The sequence below is a fragment of the Cetorhinus maximus genome, chromosome 31 (assembly GCF_964194155.1).
Source record: "Cetorhinus maximus chromosome 31, sCetMax3.hap1.1, whole genome shotgun sequence".
NCBI classification, from domain to species: domain Eukaryota; kingdom Metazoa; phylum Chordata; class Chondrichthyes; order Lamniformes; family Cetorhinidae; genus Cetorhinus; species Cetorhinus maximus.
The window spans coordinates 17361038-17384461 of NC_135909.1; the positions used below are offsets into that span (position 1 = coordinate 17361038).

General features: G+C 43.8%; 1 protein-coding gene and 1 long non-coding RNA gene across 2 annotated transcripts in view; one reads left to right on the top strand and one right to left on the bottom strand.

The window, feature by feature from the left end:
- LOC144670309 (uncharacterized) overlaps positions 1 to 23424 on the top strand; it is a 621539-nt gene that overhangs the window by 243940 nt on the left and 354175 nt on the right. The window lies entirely within an intron of this gene.
- Positions 18318 to 18695, bottom strand: LOC144670235 (histone H2B-like). Its single transcript, XM_078532721.1, has one exon. It carries the CDS (start codon positions 18693 to 18695, stop codon positions 18318 to 18320), a length of 378 nt encoding a protein of 125 aa, XP_078388847.1.

Below are 23424 nucleotides of genomic sequence, written 5' to 3' on the forward strand. Positions count from 1 at the left end.
AGGGGGACAGACAGGCATTTCTTTCACCGTCATTGAGAGTCCCACATGGTGTGTTGTCTCCTTGGTGCCAGGGTAAAGGACATCACGGGGAGGGTGCAGAATATTCTGCAGGGGGAAGGGAGTGAGCCAGAGGTTGTGGTACACGTCAGTATCAATGACACAGGGAGGACAGGTATTGAGGTCCCTCCGTCAGAATTCCAGCAGCGAGGGAGGTAATTAAAAAGTAGGTCCTCAAAGGGAGTAATCTCGGGATTACTGCCAGTGCCACGTGCTAGTTAGAGTAGAAATGTGAAGATAGGGAACATCAATATGTGGTTTGAGGCTGGTGCAGGAGGGAGGGTTTCAGATTCTTGGGACATTGGGACCAGTTCTGGGGCAGGAAACACCTATTCAAAAGGAACAGGTTGCACCTTAACAAGACTGGGACCAATTCCCTCATGGGGAGGGTCACTTCTGTGATTCGGGAGGGTTTGAACTAAATAGGCACGGGGTGGGCATCAGTACATAGAAGCAGAACTGAGGAATAACTGTGGAAGAAGTGAGAACATACAAGGTAGGAGTAGATGAAGAAGGAATCTAAGAGAGATACAAGGACATGTGTGTTATGGCATAAAGTGTGGTGAATAATGTTGATGAGCTAGAAGCACAAATAGCCATGTGGGAATATGATGTCGTGGCAATGACGAAAACGTGGTTTAAAAATGGTGAGCACTGGGTGCTTAATTTTCACTGATGCAAAGTGTTCAGAAAAGATAGAGAAGGGAAAAGGGAGGTGGGATGGCAGTACTAATTAAGGAAGTCACTGTAATCTTGGTAAGAGACAATATCCTCAAAAGGACAAGGGCAGAATTCATTTATTGGAGCTGAGGAATAATAAGAGGATGATCACACTCACGGGAATATTCAATTGGCCTCCAAAAAGGTGAGAGAGAGGGTGATAGAGGAGCAAATCTGCAGGGAAATCACAGATGTATAAGAACATAGGAAGATATAAATTAGGAGGAGTAGGGCCACTCCTCCCCTCGAGCCTGCTTCACCATTCAATAAGGTCATGGCTGATCTGATTGTAACCTCAACTCCACATCCGGGCCTATCCCTGATAAGCTTTGACCCCCTTGATCATCAAGAATCTATCTCTGCCTGAAAAATATTCAAAGTCTCTGCTTCGACCCTCTTTTGAGGAAGAGAGTTTCAAAGACACAATCGCTTCTGATTGGAAAAAACAATTCCTCATCTCTGTCTTAAATGGGCGACCCCTTATTTTTAAAAGTGATAAGAACTATAGAGTGGTGATATCTGGGGATTTCTGAAATGTGTTCAGAGACACTTCCTCGACCAGAATGTTCTCAGTCCAGTTAGGAAGGAGGCATTGCTGGATCTGGTGCTGGGGAATGAGGTGGGCCAAGGTTGGCCGCGTGAACCAAGTGTCTGCGGGTGAACCCTTGGGTAAGAGTGATTGGAAGGGAGCGAACTTCAATGGGGGGAGAGGGGATTTAGCCAGGGTGAAATGGAACCAGAGACTGAGAGGAAAAACTGTAACAGAGCAACGGATGATCTTTCAGGAGGAGATATTTCAGGTACAGAGTAGGTACATTCCAATAAGGGGGAAATGGGGAGGAACCAAAGCCAGGGCTCCTTGGATGATGAGGAAGATAGAAAATATCATGAAACAATGAAGAGGCCGTATGACGCATGTCAGATGAATTCTTCAAGTGTGAACCAGGTAACTGTTATTGTACGAGTGGGTGGAATTAACTTTATATCTCTTCATCTCTCCTACTGTATGTGAATGTGGAAATAACTAATCCCCAGTATGTGTCATCTGTACATGAGTGCATGATTAACTCTCTATCCGTCAATCTCTGTTACTGTGTTTCAGGGTGGAAATACAGTAACTTTCGACCTGTCATTGACCATTAGTCTGTCTGAGTGTGGAATTAATTCTGTATGTGTCAGCCTCTATTAGTGCATGCGAGTGTGGAATTAACTCTCCCTCCATCTCTGTTACTGTATGTGAGTGCACAATTAACTCTCCATCAGTCTCCGTTACTTTATGTGTGTGTGGAATTATTTCTGTATCTGTTGGTCTCTGTTACTGTATGAGAGTGTGGAATTAACTCGAGATCTTTTTGTCTCCGTTACTATGTGTCAGTTTGGCATGAACATTCTGTCAATCTCTGTAACTGTGTGTGAGTGCAGAATTAATACTCTGTCAATCACAGTTATTCTGAGTGTGTGGAATTCACTCTCTGTCAATCTATCATAATGTGTGTGTAATTAACTCTCTGTCTGTCAGTCTCTGTTACTCTATGGAAGTGGGTCACTTTCAGGTTAACAAACTGCAACTAGCAGAGTGTCACAGGGATCAGTGCTGGGTTCACAGCTATTTACAATTTATATTAATGACTCGGATGAAAGGACAGGCTAGACAAAGTTGCTGACAGTACATAGATAGGTGGGAAAGGAAGTTGTGAGGAGGACACAGAATCTACAAAACAATATAGATATGTTAAGTCAGTGGGAAAAATGTGGGATGTGGACTATACTGGCAGAAAATGTGAGGATTTCCACTTTGGTGGGAAAAATAGAAAAGCAGATCATTATATAAATGTGAAGAGATTGCAAAATACCATGGTTCAGACAGATCCTGGACATGAATCACAAAAAGTTAACATGTAGCTCGAGCAAGTAATTAGGAATGCAAATGGAATGTTGGTCTTTATTGCAAAGACGATGGAGAATGAAAGCAGAGATGCCTTGCTGCAACTGTACAGGGCATTGGTGAGAGTACAGCTCGAACACTGTGTACAGCTTTGGTCATCTTGTTGAAGGAGGGACATATGCCCAACATCACCATCATTCTGATGGCCACCTTTGTGTGTGGCTGCATCAAACTGTGCGTAGACCCCCGATTCACAAACACCAGGTGTCACTACGTGCTGAGGTTCTACCTATCCCCAGTGTGGCGAAGGATGGGTCTGGCCACACTGCTGCGGACCGCTCCAAGTAGTTGGACCGTGCGGTACCACCTGCCCCTTGTGGAAGAATTTATGCAGAGAAATACTTTTGACCACAAGTCCTTCAGACAGTGGTCAGCACGTAATGTCCTAGAGGCCTTGCGGGGAAAAGGAGATGGTGGATCCTGTCGGGTGGTTCATCGATCAAGCTGTCAAAGTCATTTGGCAGACTGCCTCATCACCAGAACATTCCAACAAGCACCAAGACGTAGTTTGACTGGTGGTGAGAAAGGCCCTCCCTATCAGATTCTTCCTACACACCAGGAGTCTCACCCCTTCCGCACGCTGCCCTTGAGGTGGCTGTAGTGGGGAAGAGGCCATTGTTCACCTCCTTGTCAAATGTGCCTTTGTGGAACGTCTGGGGAGAGATGCAGCGGTTTTTGTTGAGGTTCATCCCGAGCAGCTCTGTGACACAGGACTCTGCTCTATGGGCTGTTCCCAGGGACACACACCAAGACAAACATCAACTGCAGCTGGAGGATCATCAACTTGGTAAAAGATGCCCTTTGGTCTGCCCGAAATTTGTTGATCTTCCAGCGCAAAGAGTTGTCCCCGACCGAGTGTTGCAGACTGGCACATTCCAAGGTCCAGGACCACGTGCTGAGGGACGCACTAAAGCTTGGGGCAGCCGCCACAAAGGCGCAATGGGGAATGGTCGCTGTCTATGACCTTTCTGCCATAGTGCACCGAGGGGCTGGGAATTGTATAGACCCCTCGGCTGTATGACTCACAAGGAATGTATATAGTGAAAGCTACATGTGTCTCAATTATATTGAAGTACTTCAAAGTGCAACATGTAGTATATCGATAACTCCAATACCATTGTACTGTCTGAAAGTCTGTGATGACCATATTGAAAATACTGTAATGTTCATTGCTGGTATTAATTGCTCCTCGTGATCCATGTGGAAAAGTTCAATATGATTACACTTTTTGTGATGGCCATTTGGAAATGTTTTGTAATGTTCTTTCAGATATTTTATGAATAAAGTATAATTTTCCAAAACAAAAGTAGCTCAGAGAAGGTTCACTGGGCTTATTCCTGGGATGAGGGGTTATCCCTTGAGGAAACATTGAGCAGTTTGGGCCAATAGTCATTTAAGTTTAGAAGAATGAGAGGTAATCTTATTAGATCTTAAAATGTTCTGAGGGGAAGGATGCTGAGAGGAAGTTTCCCCTTATGGGGGAATCTAGAACAAGGGGAGTGGGGGGCACTGTTTCAAAATGATGGGTCTCCTTCTTAAGACAAAGATGAGGAGAAATTTCTTCTCTCAAAGGATCTTTAATCTTTGAAAATCTCTACCTCAGACAGCAGTGGATGCAGGGTCATTGAATATATTCAAAGCTGAATTAGATAGATTTTTGAATGACAAAAGCCTTGTTATTGTTAGTTAAACAGGTGATGGGTATTGATTATCCCACCTAAACAGAATAAAAAGACACAGCTGAAACACTTTGTGGGGAAGCTACTTGGAAGTCTGTAGCACTGAGGAGCTGTCTTGAAAATAAACCAGCTTGAACAAAAAGACCAGCCTGAATTAATTCTTCCACCACAACCTCTTATTGTGAATAACAAAGGCCACAATCAGATCATCCATAATCTTATTGAATGGCATCGAAGGCTAGGGTGGACAAATGGCAAACTCTTGCTCCTACTTCTTATGTTCTTATGTAGTGTGATGGAGGCAGGTTCAAACAATGTCTTCAAAAGAGATTTGGATTAACTGAAAAGGAAAAATGTGCAGAGCTACAGGAAAAGGTGGTGAAGTGGCACAAGATGAATATAACCAGCACAGACATGACAGGCTGAATGGCCACCTCCTGGACTGTGACCGTTCTATGAATCTATGAATGAACTACCTTTCAATCTCTCTTACAGTATGTGATTCTGAGTGGAATTAACTCTGTCTGTCACTCTCTGTCACCAAATCAGAGTGTGGAATTTACTTTCTGTCAGTCTCTTAAAGTACAGGAAACAGCTAATGATTTTTGCTTGTGTCCTTTTATCAGAAATAGATAGGCTCTACTGGTCTCAAAAGTACTCAAGGTTAAACACATCAACTACTCCTCCATCTACACTCCAGTTGAAAGTCAGCCAACAAGAACATACCTTCACAGAAAGCGAGAGACCGACTTCCATGACCAACATCCACCCTGATGCAAAAGGACGCCTCATTTGTCAGTTTCTGTTTCTGGCCTTGGTTTTGTGAGAAACACCTGCAATAATTCACTGTCAAAATCATGTGGCTGCTGGGAGTCTTAAATAAAGACAGAAAATTCTGCAAATATGCAGCAGGTAGGCAGCATCTGCGGTGAGAGAAACAGAGTTAACATTTCAGGTCACTGGCAATCAGCCTGTAATAAAACACTTACTGACATCTGCTCATGGTGGCTGCAACTCCCACAATTCGGTGCCCGAGAAACCGCTGTATCCAATGCATTGATTTTACCAGGCACAGAGTGGGTATGCTCCCCAGGGCTGGCCCCAAGGCATTCTGATCCCAAACTTTTACCACTGCCACTTGTCTATCCATTCCACCAACCTGCATATATCCTGTCTATATCTTTAGCTCTGAAGAAGGGTCATACAGAATAGAAAAGTTAACTCTGTTTCTCACTCCACAGATTATGATGTCAGAACTGAGTTTTTCCAGCATTTTCTGTTTTTACACTTATATCCAGTTAAAGTTTAACACTATCTTCCTCACTGTTCACAATACCTCCAACTTTCATGAAGTCTGTAAATTTTGAAATGCACACCAAGGTCTAGGCCATTAATTTGGATCAGGAAGAGCAGGGGTCCTCACACCGACCCCTGCGGAACTCCGCTTTAAACCTTCCTCCAGCCTGAAAAACAACCATTCACCACTACCCTCTGTTTCCTGTCACTCAGCCAATCCCATACCCATGTTGCTCTGTCCCTTTTATTCCATGAGCTGTAACTTTGTTGACAAGTCTGTTGTGTGAGACTTTATCAAATGCCTTTTGGAAATCCATGTAAACCACATGAACAGCATCACCCTCCCCAACCCTCTCTGTTACCGCATCAAAGACTCGGTGCAAACGGGAGAATCCGGGAAGCGGCGGTGAGGATGGGGGAGGCGCTGCACCATCGGCTTCACGGCGCCGACCCACTCCCCGTCCCCGCGGCGGCGGCGGCGCTGAGAGTCGGTGTTAATGAGGCGACGATCACCCACATTCAGCTTCCTGGTGCCGCACTGCGCATGCTCCGCGCAGCAGGCGTTCTCCGGTGGCTGGGCCTTCCCGCAGCTGCGCAGTGAGACCCTTCTGATGGAGATAGGGCGTATTCCATGACGCGTGGAATTCTGGGTTATATTGTTCACCATTTCTGGAATAAAATTAGTGCAGTCGTTGACATTTCGACTCAGCATCTGTGCCACTTCATTCGGAGCGAATCAGTCCAACTCCTCTCCTTGCACTGAAAATATCTTCATTTCTGTATTTGTTCAATTCCCTTTTAAAATTTACTTTTGAATCTGATTGAACCAGTCTTTCTGGTAACACATTCCGGATCACAGCGATTTGCTGCTGCGAGAAAAAAAAATACGTTCACACACAGCATCTTTACTTTTTTATCTTATGATTCTCCCACTTTCCTGCACTTGGTCCATACTCTTGCAGGTTATGGCACTTGGGGATCATATGCAGGCACCTTTTCAATCAGTTGAGAAAATCTGCCCCTGATACCAGTTCAGACAGTGAGTTCCAGTCTCTGGCTAACCTCTGAGTGAAAAATACATCCTCAGCTTCTCTCTAATCTTTCTTCAAATCACTTTAAATCTATACACCATGGTCACTGACCTCTTTGCGAAAGTAAATAGGCCCTGCCCATTTGCTCTATTCAGGCCCCTCACAATTATGTACATTTCAATCAAATCTCCTTTCAGCCTCCTCTGTTCCAAGGAGAACTACTGCAGCCGACCTGACATATCCTCATTGCTGCATTTTTCCAGTGCTGGCAACATCACAATAGATCTTCTCTGTATTCTCTCCAGAGCATTTACATCCTTTCTATACTAAGATGACCTGAAGGCACATGGTACTCAAGTTGTGACCTCATGATTTATACAGTTCCAGCATTTCCCGCCCTCCCCCCCGCTCTTATGTTCTATAGTCAGCTAATAAAGGAAATGATTCCACATGCCCTCTGAACAAACTTATCGACCTATACTGGTATCTTCAAGGGTCTGTGGACATTTAGTTTAACTCCATCACTTCCTCTACAACTCTGAACATTCTCCCATTAACAGTGTAGTTTGTTTCTCTTTGCGTTGTTTGACCTCCCTAAGTGCATCACCTCACACTTCCCCAGGTAGAATTCCTGTTGCCACTTTTCTGCGCACCTGACCAGTCCATTGATATGGGCGACTGAGCAACACAGAATGAATCATACTTTCCACACAATACCACTCACTAAAATGGAATTAATTCCAAACTCCCACAAAGTATGGGAAACTGAGTGCTGAATAATGCTGCCAAAGCTCACATAGAATACCAGAAACATTCAGAAACAGAATTAATCCCATTTTCCCTAACAGTAATGAGAATTTATAAATACAGAATGATTCCCCCATTGATGTTTTGTACCACTGACTGATACAGAATTAAGCCCACCCTCACATACAGTACCAGACATTGATCCATAAAGAAGGAATCCCACTCTCACAAACTGTCCAAAAACAACAACAAAAAAACAACTGGGAAGAGTCACTAGGCTAGACAGCATCTGTGGAGAGAAAGACAGAGTTAACATTATGAGTCAGTCTGACTCTGCTTCAGCTCTGAAGAACAGTCATACAGACTCGAAACGTTAATCCTGTCTTTCTCTCCGCAAATGCTATCAGGCCAGCATTTTTTGTTTTTGTTTCAGATTTCGAGCATCTGCAGTATTTTGCCCTTACCTCACAAACTGTTCCACAGACTGAGATACAGAATGAATCCTACACTCAGAGGCACTACCTGTGACTGACAGATACAGAACAAATCTCGCTCACATACAGTAACAGAGTTTGATGGATATGATATGTATCCCACAATCACATTCACGACCAGAGGCTAATTGATGCAATTTAGATTTGACAACTGTCCAGTTGTGGCATATCACGATTTTCACATAGGAAATGGGAAATTCTAAACATAACACGAGGCATCTTAACATGACTGGGGGACATTATGAGACCAGGAAGAAAATATTTACACACAGAAAACGTCTTCAAAGATCAACAGGTAATATATTCAGACAACAGGGGACGCCTTCTGATCAGGTCACATTTTACAGAATGGAGAAGAAAAAAGTACAAGAGGGATCGTATTTATACAGCCTGGAACAGATTTGCACGACAGGAAAGTATTTTACACAACAGAGAATATCTCTCAACAGTTCCACAGCAGAGAGCACAGTTCCAATCAGACAGGACAGAACTGCAGCAGAGAGCACAGTTCCACATCAGACTGGACAGAACTGCAGCAGAGAGCACAGTTCCACAGCAGAGAGCAGAGTTCCACAGCAGACTGGACAGAACTGCAGCAGAGAGTACAGTTCCATAGCAGAGAGCAGAGTTCTTTTCTTCCATTTGTCCATGGGACGTGGACATCGCTGGCTCGGCCAGCATTTATTGCCCAACCTTAATTACCCTTGTTCTGAAGGCATTTAAGAGTCAAACACATTGCTGTGGGTCTGTAGTCAAATGTAGGCCAGATAAGTTAAGGGCGGCAGATTTCCTTCCCTAGAAGACATTAATGAACCAGATTGATACTTACGACAATCGACAATGGTTTCATGGTCATCATTAGAATTTTAATTCCAGATATTTTATTGAATTCAAGTCCCACCATCCGCCGTGGTGGGATTCGAACTCCACAGTGAACACAGTTCCAAGCAGACAGCAAAGTTGCACAGCAGGGAAGATATTTTTTTAAAAACGGGAAAGCACTTCACTACATGCTCCTTTGCCTTCCTATCGTCGTGTGTGCGGACAGTCTCTTACTGCTCTTCTGTGTCGTGCTCTGTCTGTTACATTCTTGGGAGTGTTGCAAAGTGGAATTGAGTCGCCAGGGGGAACCGCCGAATACATGTGCTCTTGTTGAACAACAAAACAAGAATGAACGTTGCTCAAACGCAACAAGACGTAGAAGGAAACTACCAACGAGTAACAGAGTGGCGCAGCGGAAGCGTGCTGGGCCCATAACCCAGAGGTCGATGGATCAAAACCATTCTCTGCTATTTATGTTTTCACTAAAAGCAGAAAGAAACATTTAGCCTCTCCCACAAATATAGTTGATATTTCTTTACCGTACACAGGAATTTTAATCGGCTTCTCGCTTCCAGTAACCACTTCGGTCTGCAACAAATTTCTGTCATGTTTTTTATTCACACAACAACACAAGCTGTAAATGCGGCAAACACACACAAGCCGAGATTTTCTCTCATCCCATTTCTCCCAAAGAGCTGACACAGGCATGATGGTCCGAGTGGCCTTCTCTTGTTCTCTAACACGCTATGATTGCCTGAAGAGCAAAAGCTATTCCCTTAAATTTAAAAAAAAATGTACATAATGAAGTTTATACGTATAAGCTGCAGTATGTCCGATCTACCGGACACCCTGCAGTAATTCACCATGCTAATTTGGACAACAGTGTCCTCCCTCCGATATGTCCCATTGAGAGCATCAGCATAGCGGAGACAGCATCACGTCAAAGACACAGTTAATCAATATTTGGACAGGTTCCTTCTTCATCGCTGACTCAAAACACGGAATTCTGTCCCCCAAATCATCATGAACCAAGAACGTGAAGTTTCATTCCCTCGGGCTTGCATTCTACATATTGTGCTAAATAATTCTTTGAGTGTCTGATTGTTTCCTGTCTGGTTTTATCTGTTAATCACCGATCAAATTTTAACGAGTTCAGTTTATTGCTCATTCCCTCCTTATCGGACTTGCTTACGGTGAAAACTGTGGCATGTTTGTGACCATTCTCCTCGAACTGAATGCCTGCCTCTAACATATTGTGAGATTTTTAGATGCTCATTTACTGTCAGATTATTAATTAATTCTCCTTCGCTACTCCTTAGTGAATTTAGTAAAAACCTTTTGTCTTGTGGTTCAGTCTGCAGGGTAGAGGGCAGGAGAGATTCAATGGCAAAAGAATTGGCGCTGCAAGGCTACAGGGAATGGTAAAGGAACAAGTAACAAAAAACAGAGATGAGTCTAAAGGAGTGTGAATGGAGGAATGATGAACAGCTGCCATCCAAAAGCAAAAACAAGAGAAAAATTAGATTAAAACCAAACGCGCAAAGAAAAAGGAACCAGAATGGGGAAGAGCTTATAGGCATAAGAACATTAGAGATAGGAGCAAGAGGAGGCCTTTCAGCCCCTCGAGTCTACTCTGCCACTAAATAAGACCATGGCTGACCTGATTATGGCCTTAAGTCCACTTTCCAGCCTATCTCCCTCATTCCTTGATTTGCTTGTAAAATCTGTCTATTTCAGTCTGGAACATATTCAATGATCCAGCCTCTGCTGCTCTCAGGGAAAGGGAATTCCAAAAACTAACAATCATCTGAGTGAAGAAATTCCTCCTCATCTCCATCTTGAATGGGAGATGCCTTATTTTTAAAACTCTGCCCTTCTAGTTCACACTGCAAGTGTAATTCTCAGCCCAATCAGGATTGCTTAGTAAAGATCATTCTCTGCCATTTCTGCTGACTCCAGCATGATGCCACAACCAAACACATCTTCCCCTCACCCCACTGTCAGAATTCTGTGGGGACATTTCCCTCCGGGACAACCTGCTCCATTCCTCCATCACCCCCAAAACCTCAGTCTCCTCCCACTGCACCTTCTCATGCAAGCGCAGAAGGTGCAACACCTGCCCATTTTCCTCCTCCCTCCTCACCATCCACGGGCCCAAACAATCCTTTCAGATGAAGGAGCGCTTCACTTGCACTTCCTTCAATTTGGGCAACTGCGTTCGCTGCTCCCAATACAGTCTCCTCTACATTGGAGAGACCAAACGTAGGCTGGGTCACAGCTTTGTGGAGCACCTTCAGTCTGTCCGCACGCATGACCCAGACCTTCCTGTTGCTTGCCATTTTAACATCCCATCCTGCTCTCATGCCTATATGTCCATCCTTGGCCTGCTGCAATGTTCCAGTGAAACCCAAAACAAACTGGAGGAACAGTACCTCAACTTCCAATTAGGCACTTTACAGCCTTCCAGATATAACATTGAGTTCAGCAACTTCAGACCATGAACTCTCTCCTGCAAGGGATTTGTTCTATCAGTCATCTTCTGGGATTGTAAGTGAATTTGCGACTCGTTCTGAATCTCTTAAAAGTGATGTTTGTGAACATACAAATTGGGAGCATGAAGAGACCACTCAGTCCCTCAAACCTGCTCGATATTCAAGAAGATAATGGCTGATCTGATTTTAGCCTCAACTCCAAATTCCAGTCTACCGTCGATAACCTTTCACCCCTTTGCTTATCAAGCATCTATCTACCTCTGCCTTAAAAATATTTAACTACCCCATGTTAGATTGAATGTGTGTTTGACTCATTATCAGCCTGTGCTATTGCATGTGAATGTGGAAATCATTCTGAATCTGAAATCTCTGGTATTGCATGGGAGTGCAGCAATCAGTCTGCATCTGTTATTCTCTGGAGCTGTGTATGAGTTTGACAGGCTTTCGGATCTGTCACTAGGATTTATATATAAATCTCTCGTACTGTGAGTGAATTGATACTCACTCTAGTTCAGTCAATTGCATTCTATGTCTGTGATGCTATGTCAGTGTGGGAACCATATGTGTCTTTCAGTTCCTCGTGCTGTTTGTGAGTATAGGATTAATTCTCTATCTGTCAGTGGGATTAATTCTGTATCTATAATTCTCTAGTACTGTATGGAATTGTGGGATTCATTTATTGCTTTTCAGTCACGTGTGTGTGTCTGTGTGTGTGGTATTCCATTTGCATCTGTCAGCAGCTGTTAGCATATGTGAGTCTTGGACTCTCTCTAAATCTATCAGTGGTACAATTGGCGTGTGATCAGCAGTGATGATGTGGTAGTGCTGCTGATCCAGAGTAATATTCCAGGGTTTCGAATCCCACCACGAGAAATGGTGAAACCTGCTCTGGTACCTAAACTCCATTGTGTTGTGTGGCACTGACACTGTGCTAAATGGGATAGATTTCAAACAGAGCAACAACAATGTCCTTGATTTTAAAATGGCAGCAATCCACTCAGTTCCATTAAAGGAATAAAACCGAATAGGCCACTTAGTATCAACTGGAATCCCTGTCAATCCTTACTAACGTTTTGGCACTAGTCAAGCAATTGCCTCACATAGTCATACTCATGGGAACATTCCTGACAATCTCCCAGATACCACCACCACTGAAAGGACAGATCACCAGCAGTTATAACCGTTGCCCTGGGAGTCCTCAAAATCGATTCCAGTCTCATGGCATCAGGTCAACCTTGTTCAAGGGAACCCTCTACAGAGTAATACGTGCTGACGTCCACTATCCACTCTTCAGCTCATGAAGCAGTACTCCTCCAAGTTGAACACCACTTGGAGGACGCACTGAGGATGGCAAGGGCACAGAATGCAAGCTGGGTGGGTCCATCACCAAAAATATCCTTGTAGCACCACCGCAGACCGTGTCTGCAGCAGATGGTGAGGAGAAAATCAATTTTGAAATCCTCGACAACCTGCCTCTGGCAGATGTATCTATCCATGGCAGGAGCGGGAGGAGTGAACACCGAACAGTGCCTATGGAGATGAAGACACATCTTTACATCGAGGATACACTCCATTGTGTTGTGTGGAACTACCACCGTGCTAATTGGCATATATTTCAAACAGATCTAACACCTCTAGTCTTGTCATCCATGAGGTGCTGTGGGTCATCAGCTGCAGAATTGTACTTAGCCGCAATCTGTAACCTCATGGCCCGGCATATTCTCCACTCTACCATTACCATCAAGTCAGGGGATCAACCCTGGTTTAATGAAGAGGGCATTCCAGGAAGAGCACCAGGCATAACTAAAACGGAGGTGTCAACCTGCTGAAGTCACAAAACAAGACTAGTTTCGTGCCAAAAAACATAAGCAGCAAGTGATAGTCCGAGTTGAGCAATTCCACAACCAACGGGTCAGATCTAACTGTGCAGTCCTGCCACATCCAGTCATGAATGGAGGTTTCACAAATAGCCCCAACGTCAAAGTTTGAGGAGCCCAGCACATCAGTGCCACAGATAAGGCTGAAGCATTCGCAACAACCTTCATGCAGATGTGCTGAGTGGCTGATCCATGTCGGCCTTGTTCAGAGGCCCCCAGCATCACAGATGACAATCTTCAGTGCATTCGATTCACTCCACGTGATACGAAGAAACGGCTGAAGGCACTGGGTACTGCCAAGGTTATGGGCCCTGACAATGTTCCAGCAATAGCACTGTAGGTATGTGATCCTCAACTTGCTGCACCCTTGGCCAAGCTGTTCCAGTATGGCTACTACACTATTATCTATCCAGTGATGTTGATATTTGCCCAGGCATGTCCTCTATAAAAAAAGCAAGACAGATCCATCCTGGCCAATTACTGCCCCATCAGTCTACTCTCGATCATTAGTAAGGTGATAGAAGGGGCCTTCAACAGTGCTAACAAGTGACAATAACCTACTCAATGGCGCTCAATTTGGATTCCACCGGGGCCACTCAGCTCCTGACCTCATTGCAGCCTTGGTTCAAACATGAACAGAAGAGCTGAACTCCAATGGGGAGGCGAGAGGGACTGCCCTTAACATCAAGGCAGCATTTGACAGAGTGTGGCATCAAGGAACCTTAGCAACACTGGAGTCAATGGGAATCAGGGGGGAGGCTCACCGCTGGCTGGAGTCATTTCTAGCACAAAGGAAGGTGGTTGTGATCGTTGGAGATCAATCATCTGAGTCCCAGGATGTCACTGCTGGAGTTATCCAGGGGAGTATCCAAGTCCCAATCAACTTCATTTGCTTTAGCAATGACTTTTGTCCATCAACTGCGGGAAATGGGCATGTTTTCTGATGATTGCACAATGGGCAGCACCATTCACAACTCCTCAGGTACTGAAGCAGTCCATGTCCAAATACAGCAAGACCTGGACATTAACCAAACTCGGCCTGACAAGTGGAAATTATCATTTGCACCACAGAAGAGCCAGGCAACGACCATCTCCAACAAGAAAGAAACTAATCATCGCTCTTTGACATTCAATGGCGTTGCCATTGCTGAATTCCCAACTATCAACATCCTGGTGGTTACCATTGACCAGAAGCTGAACTGGACTAGGCATATAGATACAGTGGCTACAAGCACAGGTTAGGGGCTAGGAATAATGCGGCAAGTAACAAACCTCCTGGCTCTCCAAAGCCTTCCCACCATCTGTAATGCACATGTCAAGACTGTGATGTCATACTCTCCATTTGCCTGAAAGAGTGCAACTCCAAACACACTCAAGCAGCTAGACACAACCCAAAACAAAGCAGCCTACTTAATTGGCAACCCATTCAAAAACATTCACTCCCTCCACCTCCGATGCACAGTCGCAGCAGTGTGTACCATCTGCAAGTGCACTTCAGAAACTCACCATTCCTCCTGAAACAGCACCGTCCAAACCCATGACCACCAGTTTTTAGAAGGACAAGGGCAGCAGGCACATAGGAATACCACCACCTGGAAATTTCCCTCGAAGCCACTCACCACCCTGACTTGGAAATATACCGCCATTCCTTCACAGTTGCTGGGTCAAAATCCTGAAATTCATTCCCTTAACAGCGCTGTGGGTGTAGCTACACCACATGGACTGCAGCGGTTCAAGAATGCAGCTCATCACCACCTACTCAATGGAAACTAGGAATGGCCAATAAATGCTGGCCTAGCCAGCAGAGCCCACATGCCATGAATAGGGAGAAAAAAAAAAAACAGCTGCCCCTTTCAGCATCTGGCACTGAACATGTGTTGAGAATTATTGTCTATCTGTCAGTCTCTGTCACTCAGTGTATGTGACTGAGTATGGGATTCATTGTATAACATTCAGTCTCTGGGATTGTTTACGTTTTGATTAATTCCATGCAAATTTTCAGCTCAGTTACAGACCACTGATGTGGTAACTATTAAGCAAGCAATGTTTGTAAGTTATGGCCCAGTGTTAAATGTCTGTCACTGTGAACACATTTGTGAAAGATAATGTATCTTTCAACCTGCTACTCAGTTGAGATGCGGGTGTAACTCAGGTTATACTGCTCGATTTGATCTGTGACACTCAGACTGATTCTGAGTAAGAATTTTGATATGGATGTAAAATGGAGATCAGTCTGGAACTGGCACAGTATTCTCAATCTGACATTGAAAATTTAGGATTAGTATGAAAGTTACAGCTCAGTTCATACTCATCGAATTGATATTGTATCTTTTTGTTTCATAAAACTGGAATCAACGTTTGTATCTCAGGTTATTCTCGCTTTCAGAATATCTCGCTCTGATAATGTACTTGAGTTTTGGATTTGCATCTAATGTATATGTCAGGACAGACAATGGGAATTGACACTGCAATTTATAAACCCGTGATGTGTGCAAATATTGGACTGGTACTTCACATGTATCTCAGAGTATATTATTCAGGTTAATTCTGTAAACTTGAAACTGACACCGTTGTGTCCGTTTTATCTGATATTTAAATGTTGACATGGAAACAGCGCCTGTCTCTCCTGCTTTGTTTGATTGATGGATTGAAAATGTGAGACTGGAACTGAAGACCTGCCTGTCTCTTTGTGCCCTGTAAGTTATAAGGTACGTACTGTGAGAGGAGCTGGCGGGAATCTTCATTCTAACTTGACTGGTGGAAACAACACATTTATTCCGGTTCTTTCATTTATTTCCCTGTATATTTTAGAATATAGAGTATATTTTTGAACTCAAGTGCAACTGAGGTTGAAGACACCGATTCTTTTAGTTTAATCTGTCTATTAATAATCATTATGAACGGTTTGAGAGGCTGTAGCTCTAATTGGATACTCTGTTCTCAATCAAATTCCTAACCAATCGGAGAGCCAGGGGGAAGAAATTGGAAGTTTGGATTGGCTCACATTTTCAAATTCGAAATGCCCGCCAATTTCAGTACAGGAAAAATACAAAATAACTGAACGCCAGTTTGAATGTGTCAACCTCTTATCTGTAACCGGCGGTAATAAGACCCCGTTCAGCAATTTAAATCAGCGGAAAAGCAAAAACGTATAGATTACCAACCAACTCCTTCACACAGACTTCACGGGGACTGAGAAAAGCGGCTGATTTCTGATCCTCTCCATTAAAAGCGGCCGGGAATGTTACAACAGGGAGTGCGGAGAGAATCCCCGACACCAAACCGCCTGGGACAGGCAGCTTTGTGTCCGGAGAATAGGGAGACCGGGGGGAGGGGGCGGGTGCAGATCTGAAACCGCAGAAATGGACTCAGGTGCTGTGAGTGCTCAACTCTCACTGATTCCGGCCTCTGGGAAAACTGCGGAATAAACAGATCAGCCCGAAAATGTCCGCTCCGTTTCCGAGTTTACTCCGTTCCTGGAGCGGCGCTCAGATCACCCGAGAGTAAAAACAAAGCATTTAATGCACCAGTCGTTACATTTTTCATAGTTTTCATGAATGTACCGGTACAAACTCGATATTTATGACTATGAAATATTTATGAAAATGTCGACTCTGACTCTGTGTTTCAATTCTTCAGTTCACTAAAGCGGGAGATGTGTGAACAGAGAAACAGCGCAATGCAGAGAGGGAACTGAAAACACAAGTAAACAAATCAGAAACAGATAAATCCACCGTTACAATAACTCCATCTCCTGACAGTGAGCAGCCCTTTCAATGATCCTGAGTGGCTCTGAAAAGAGCCTTTGGGTTATTAGATTAAAGAATGGCCGCTTCACTTGGTCTTCGAGCCCGCAGCGGCGCTGGTTTTCTTGGGCAGCAGCACGGCCTGGATATTAGGCAGCACCCCGCCCTGAGCGATGGTCACCCCTCCCAGCAGCTTGTTGAGCTCCTCGTCGTTGCGGACGGCCAGCTGCAGGTGTCTGGGGATGATGCGGGTCTTCTTGTTGTCCCGGGCCGCGTTACCGGCCAGCTCGAGGATTTCAGCCGTCAGATACTCGAGCACAGCAGCCAGATAGACCGGGGCTCCGGCACCCACACGCTCAGCATAGTTGCCCTTTCTCAGGTGCCTGTGAACACGGCCTACCGGGAACTGCAGTCCAGCCCGGGAGGAGCGAGACTTGGGTTTGGAGCGAGCTTTACCGCCGGTCTTTCCTCTTCCAGACATTTCCACAATCTCACAAACACTTTCACAGAGAATGAGGAAATCCTCTCACATTCGCTTCTCTTATAGCTTCGGGAGGAATGGTGCTGCGGGCATTGCTGATTGTTCACTTTGTGCTGCGTCTCATAATGTTGTTCATATCACCAACCAGATATCTACTGAACTCACCAATCCGGAGACTCTACGGAGTGAGGGCGAAAAATTACGGCGCCAAATTTCGATATTTCAACCGATCTTTTTTCAAATTTTAAAAGCCCGCCAAATTTTTAAAAAGAAATGAAAAAGAACGGACAGAACATAGTTCGAATTGGAAGTTTTAAAAATACGCGTCCCTGATGGGACTATTTCACATTTTATCCCATGTTCCAAATCGCTTTTAGATTCCGTGATCAGGGGGTCAATCTCGTTCCTTTATGAAACCCTGTCAGCAGCCGCAGAAAGTCCCATTTACATCGTTCCGCAAACGGACGGTACATTGTAGATATTTATGACAGACAAAACTGAACATTTTTGCCAGCGTTGAGACTGAAGGTTGCTGCACAACCGGGGCTGATAGGAAATGAACTGATCGATTATGGAAACCAAACTTGACCAGAACTGGAGACTGAAGCATTTGCTTCTATTCTCTCTCTCTCCAAAACCAGGGAAAGGGAAATATTAACGCGTCTTAAAACAAAGCGCCGAGGGTAATCGGCAAGTCATTAATTGATGAGGCATTATTAACCTGACTCAATAATTGAACGAGGGTTAAATCTACATTACCGGGAACCGCTGTGATTGAAACAAAAAGTAACAATTAGATAATTCAAAATTCTAAACAGTAAAAATCATAATTTTAGAAGTGGAGCAATCGTATAGCTTTTTCAGAGAGTTTGTGGGTGGCTCTTAAAAGAGCCGTTGTGTTTCAGGTGTTGTTTAGTCCATTGCCGGGTTTTACTTGGAGCTGGTGTACTTGGTCACCGCCTTTGTCCCTTCCGACACGGCGTGCTTGGCCAGTTCCCCGGGCAGCAGCAGGCGCACGGCGGTCTGGATCTCCCGGGAGCTGATGGTGCTGCGCTTGTTGTAATGGGCCAGGCGGGAAGCCTCACCCGCGATGCGCTCGAAAATATCGTTGACGAACGAGTTCATGATGCTCATGGCCTTGGAGGAGATGCCGGTGTCGGGGTGAACCTGCTTCATCACTTTGTAGATGTAGATGGAGTAACTCTCCTTCCTCGACTTTCGCCGCTTCTTGCCGCCCTTTCCTGCCGGTTTAGTCACCGCTTTCTTGGCGCCCTTCTTTGCAACTGGTTTCTTCTTCTCATCAACCATCTTCAATCTCAATTTCAGACACAGAAATAAACCAAACCCCTTCCGTCCGCTCATTATATAGACAGTATGACAGATATATGCTAATGAGGAATGAGGAGACAATGATTCTGATTGGACATATTTAAAACTAAACACGTCATCTGTTTTTGTGATTTTCCGAATGGATAGATCAATGAACCAATCATATTTAGCTTTCTCCACCAATCATTAGCATCCTTTCACAATCAGGAAATACATTTTACAAAGACCGTCTCCACCCGGAGTTTCTCAGTGTGTAAAGATACACCGGCAAATGTCGCCTGGCTGTCGGTGCGAGGGACTGTATAGGAATGTGGGTTCATTCAGGGATTTTAAGGCTCTGGTAATGTGCGTGATTTACTCACTGTCTGATGCTGTGTGTGAGTGTGGGGTTCCTTCACTGTTTGGAAGGCTGTGGTACAGTGTACGAGGGCTGGATTTATTCTGTATCTGTGACTTGATGGGACCATGTCTCAATGTTGGATTCATTTGATATCCTGAGGCTCATTGTGCATCTGTCCGTGATTGATGCGTGTAAATGAAATCATTCGCTTCTTGGGACTACACGCCAGTCCGAAATTAAATCAGTATGTGTTTCTCTCCGCCACGAAAATTATTGGATTTATTCTGTACCTGTCAGTCTCTGTAACTGTATGTCAATGAATTTTTTTATTTGTCAGTCTCTGGCATTGTAGGTCAGAGTTGTATTGATTCGATGTCTTTCATTCTGTGTTACTATCTCTGAGTCTGAACTTCTCATTCACTGTCAATGTCTGATAATGTGTGTGAATGTGAGATTAACTCTGTACCTGTCAACATCCGTTGCTGAATGCGGGTGTTAAATTCAGCCTGTATCGGTCAGTCTCTGGTACTGATTCAGAGTGTGTGATTCATTCTCAACAGGCCCATCTGTTGCAATTTTTGACAGAAGTAATCCCACTGTCACTTACAGCACCAAAGACTGTTAAATGTAGAATTTGCCTCAATGGATAGTACTGGATCTGAGTGGGATCAATTCTCTCTCAATCAGTGGTACTGTATGGGATCTTGCAATTCATTTTGTTTCTGTTGGACTCTGGTACCCTGTGTAAGCGTTGATGCCATTTTGTAACTCAGTGCCTGATGTCTTCAGAAATCAAGGATTCATTTTGTCTCTATCAGTCCTTGGCTCTGAGATTCCCCTGTGTTTCTTTGTCTGTGACATTGTGTGAATGTCAGATTCATTCTGTATCTCTACATCTCTGAGACAATTTGAGATTCATCCTGTATCTATCAGTCAATGTGCTTTGTGTGATGTGGGATTCATTCTGTATCTGTCACTCTCTGACACTGTGGTGAATGTGGGATTTTTGTTTTACATATGTCTTTCAATCTCCAGTACATTGTGAATGTGGAATTCATTCTGTATCTGATAGTCTCTGCCATGGTGTGCATGCTGGGATTCATTCTGTGTTAGTCTCTATTTTACCATGCATGTATTAGTCTTCATACTCTATGTCTCAGTGTCGGGTATTGTGTAAGATTTGCTGAGTAGTCTCTGGTGCTGTATTTTTTTTTATACATGTGATGTGGGCTTCGGTGGCTGGGCCAGCATTTATTGCCCATCCCTTGTTGCCCTTGAGAAGGTGGTGGTAAGCTGCCTTCTTGAACCGTTGCAGTCCATGTGTTGTGGGTGCACCCACAGTGCAGTTAGGAAGGGAGTTCCAGGATTCTGACCCAGCAACAGTGAAGGAAGAGCGATATAATTCCAATTCAGGATGGTGAGTGACGTGACTGCATGTGAGAGAGACAGTTATTGTCTACTTCTCAGCCTTTGATGCTGCATGTGACTCTGGGATTGATTGTGTATCTGTATGTAATTTTTATCTCAGGAATGGTGTTCAAAATGCTAAGTTCAAATATTTAGGAAAGTAGATTTATCATCCCCATCCTTACCTGATTTGGTTTATATTAGATCCTAGGACCAAGCACAGCAATGAAGTTGACTCTGAACTGCCATCTACAATTGCTGAGTAAACCACTCAGTTGTATTCAAAAAGGCAGCACACCACTAGTTACCCCATGGGCCCATATCGCATGAATGAATAAAAAACCTCACATCTCCTACAGTAATGAGTTATCACTAACATTCTAGATGATTGTCAGAATTGGGCCTACCTGAAAATATCTCCACTTCAGAGTTAAGTTCACATTTTCAAATCAGGCTGACTATCTTTATTTTTAATCGAACAGTCTTATCAAGTGGCCTTTATATGCATAAATGTTAAAAAGTGTCAGAATTATCAACTGCTCTTTCGACCTGTAATTATCTGACCTTGTGATGTGAGTGAGGAGATTCCCCACTGGGTCATGCAAAACAGGAATCTGGATGGAAATTAATTCCAATGCCTGGAAATCAGGTAGAATACAAGTCTGAATTACTGATTTACATCTTCAGTAGATCAGGCTTCTTGCAGGTAAGTATGAATTTGCAAAGTTGTGTTTAAAACCAAACAAACCACGGTAGATTCCTCCTCATTTGCTAAGGTAAATCCAATGAAAGCAGTTATACTTCAGCCAGAGAATTGAGATGAGTACCAGACAATGCTCAGGGCAACTAAACCTGCGATCAGGGAGTGTAAAGGATAATGAAGAAGAAGATGGCAGATAACTGAATCCCAATTTGGAGTTATTCATATTGCAGTTGAAACCTCATCAGTAATAAGCGTTGCCTTAGAATAGCTGTGTCTATTAACCTTGGGAAAGGATGGATGTTGAGTGGATATGATCGATGTCTATAAAGAGAAGCAATTGTGTGCATGTGAATAAATAATTTGAGCTCATTGGACAAGAGAGAAATAGAAAAAGAACAGAAGGAATATTAAACAGACCTGTGGGGAAGAATATGTCAGTGGGAGCAGCTCAGCTGCTCTCGCAGAGAGCTAGCACAGATACTATGGGCCGAATGGCCTCGCTCTGCTGTATTAATTGAGAGATTCTGTTCTATGTATTATGAGTCTAAGTCTGACCTATGTTTAACGTAAAATGTGTTTCAACTGGAGTTAATGGAGCTGCGGGTATTAATATGTATTTAGGTTCTCCTTTTGTTTTGGTAATACAGGGCCTTGCAATCTGAGGTGGGTGTGTAATTATGCTCAGCGATTTGCAAAGTTCCCACACAGGAGTTTATTACACAAAATTAGAACTTGTGATTGGGGATCATACATTAGCATGGATCAAGGATTAGTTAATGGACAGAAAACAGTGTAGGAATAAACAGGGCACTTTTGGATTGGTTGGCTCTAACTTGCTCTTGATAATACACGGTCATCAGTTACTTACAATAAATATTGATGACTTAGACGGATACTGAATGGAACATATTCAAGTTTGTTGATGACACAACATTAGGTGGAAAATTAATCTGTGAGGAGGACACAAAATTGCTGCTAAGGCATTCAGACAGGTTGTCTGAGTTGGAAGAACATGGCAGATAGAATACAATATGGTGGTGTGAGTGTGCCCAGTTTGTAGGGAGAAAAAGAACATGTTTGAATGTGAGAGACTGGAACATGTTTGCACTCAGAGGGAGCTGGGTGTCTGTGCACATGAATTACATAAAGTTAATCTGCAGGTACAGTAAGCAGATAGGAAGGGAAGTGTTATGTTCATGTTTGTTCCAATGGATTGGATAATAGGATTGAAAAATCTTCCAATTATGCAGGACACTAGTGAGACTACACCTAGAGTACTGTGTGCAGTTTGGTCTCCTTACATAAGGAAGGGCATGGTTGCTCTAGAGGGAGGGCAATAACTGTTCACTAGATTGGTTCCTGTGACAAGTGGATTTTTTTATGAGGAGATAGAGTAGATTAGCTCTATACTCCCTGGAGTTTAGAAGAATGAGCGGTGATCTAAATGAAACATTTTAAACTGTTAAGCGGCTTTTTAGGGTATATGCTGAGAAAATGGTTCTCCTGGCTCTAGAATCTAGAACATGTGGTCACCATCTCAGATCACAGCACTGGCCATTTTGGAATGATATGAGGAGAAATTTATTCACTGAAAGTGTTGGGAATCTCTGGAATTCTCCACCCCAGAGAGATTTGGAAGCTCAGCCATTGAGTATGATCCTGACAGTGGTCAATAGGTTTCAGATACTAGGGACATAAGGAGAGCACGGCAAAGTGGAGTTGAGGGAGAACATCAGTCTTAATGAATGATGGAGTAGGTTGAATGGCCAAAAACCCAACCCCAGCTTCTGTTTCTGAAGGTTTTATGCATCAGTCCATCTATTCTGCTCGATGTGAGATTCAGGTTCATTCTGTACCTGTCAGCCTCTGGTACTATATATAAAGGTGGGAGCAATTTTGTGTCTGTCAGCACCTCGCACAGGATGTGAATATGTGATTCAATCTGTATCTGTGATTTATTCTAAATTTGCCATTCTATTAGTATTCAATTTGAATATGTCATTTGTATCTGTCAGCATTCGGTACTGTACATGTAAGAGATTCATTCCATATCTCTCGGACTTTGTAACGTGTGACTGTGGAATTTACTCCATATTTACCGCTTCGTGATACTGTGAGTGTTTTCTCCTAATGTAACTGCCAGTCTTTGGTAATTGGTGTCTGATTATGTAACTGTGAAGCTTTTGTCTGTTTGTAAGGCATTTTTTCTGTATCGATCAGGATCTGGTACAGAATGAGCGTTTGGGACTCAACCTGAA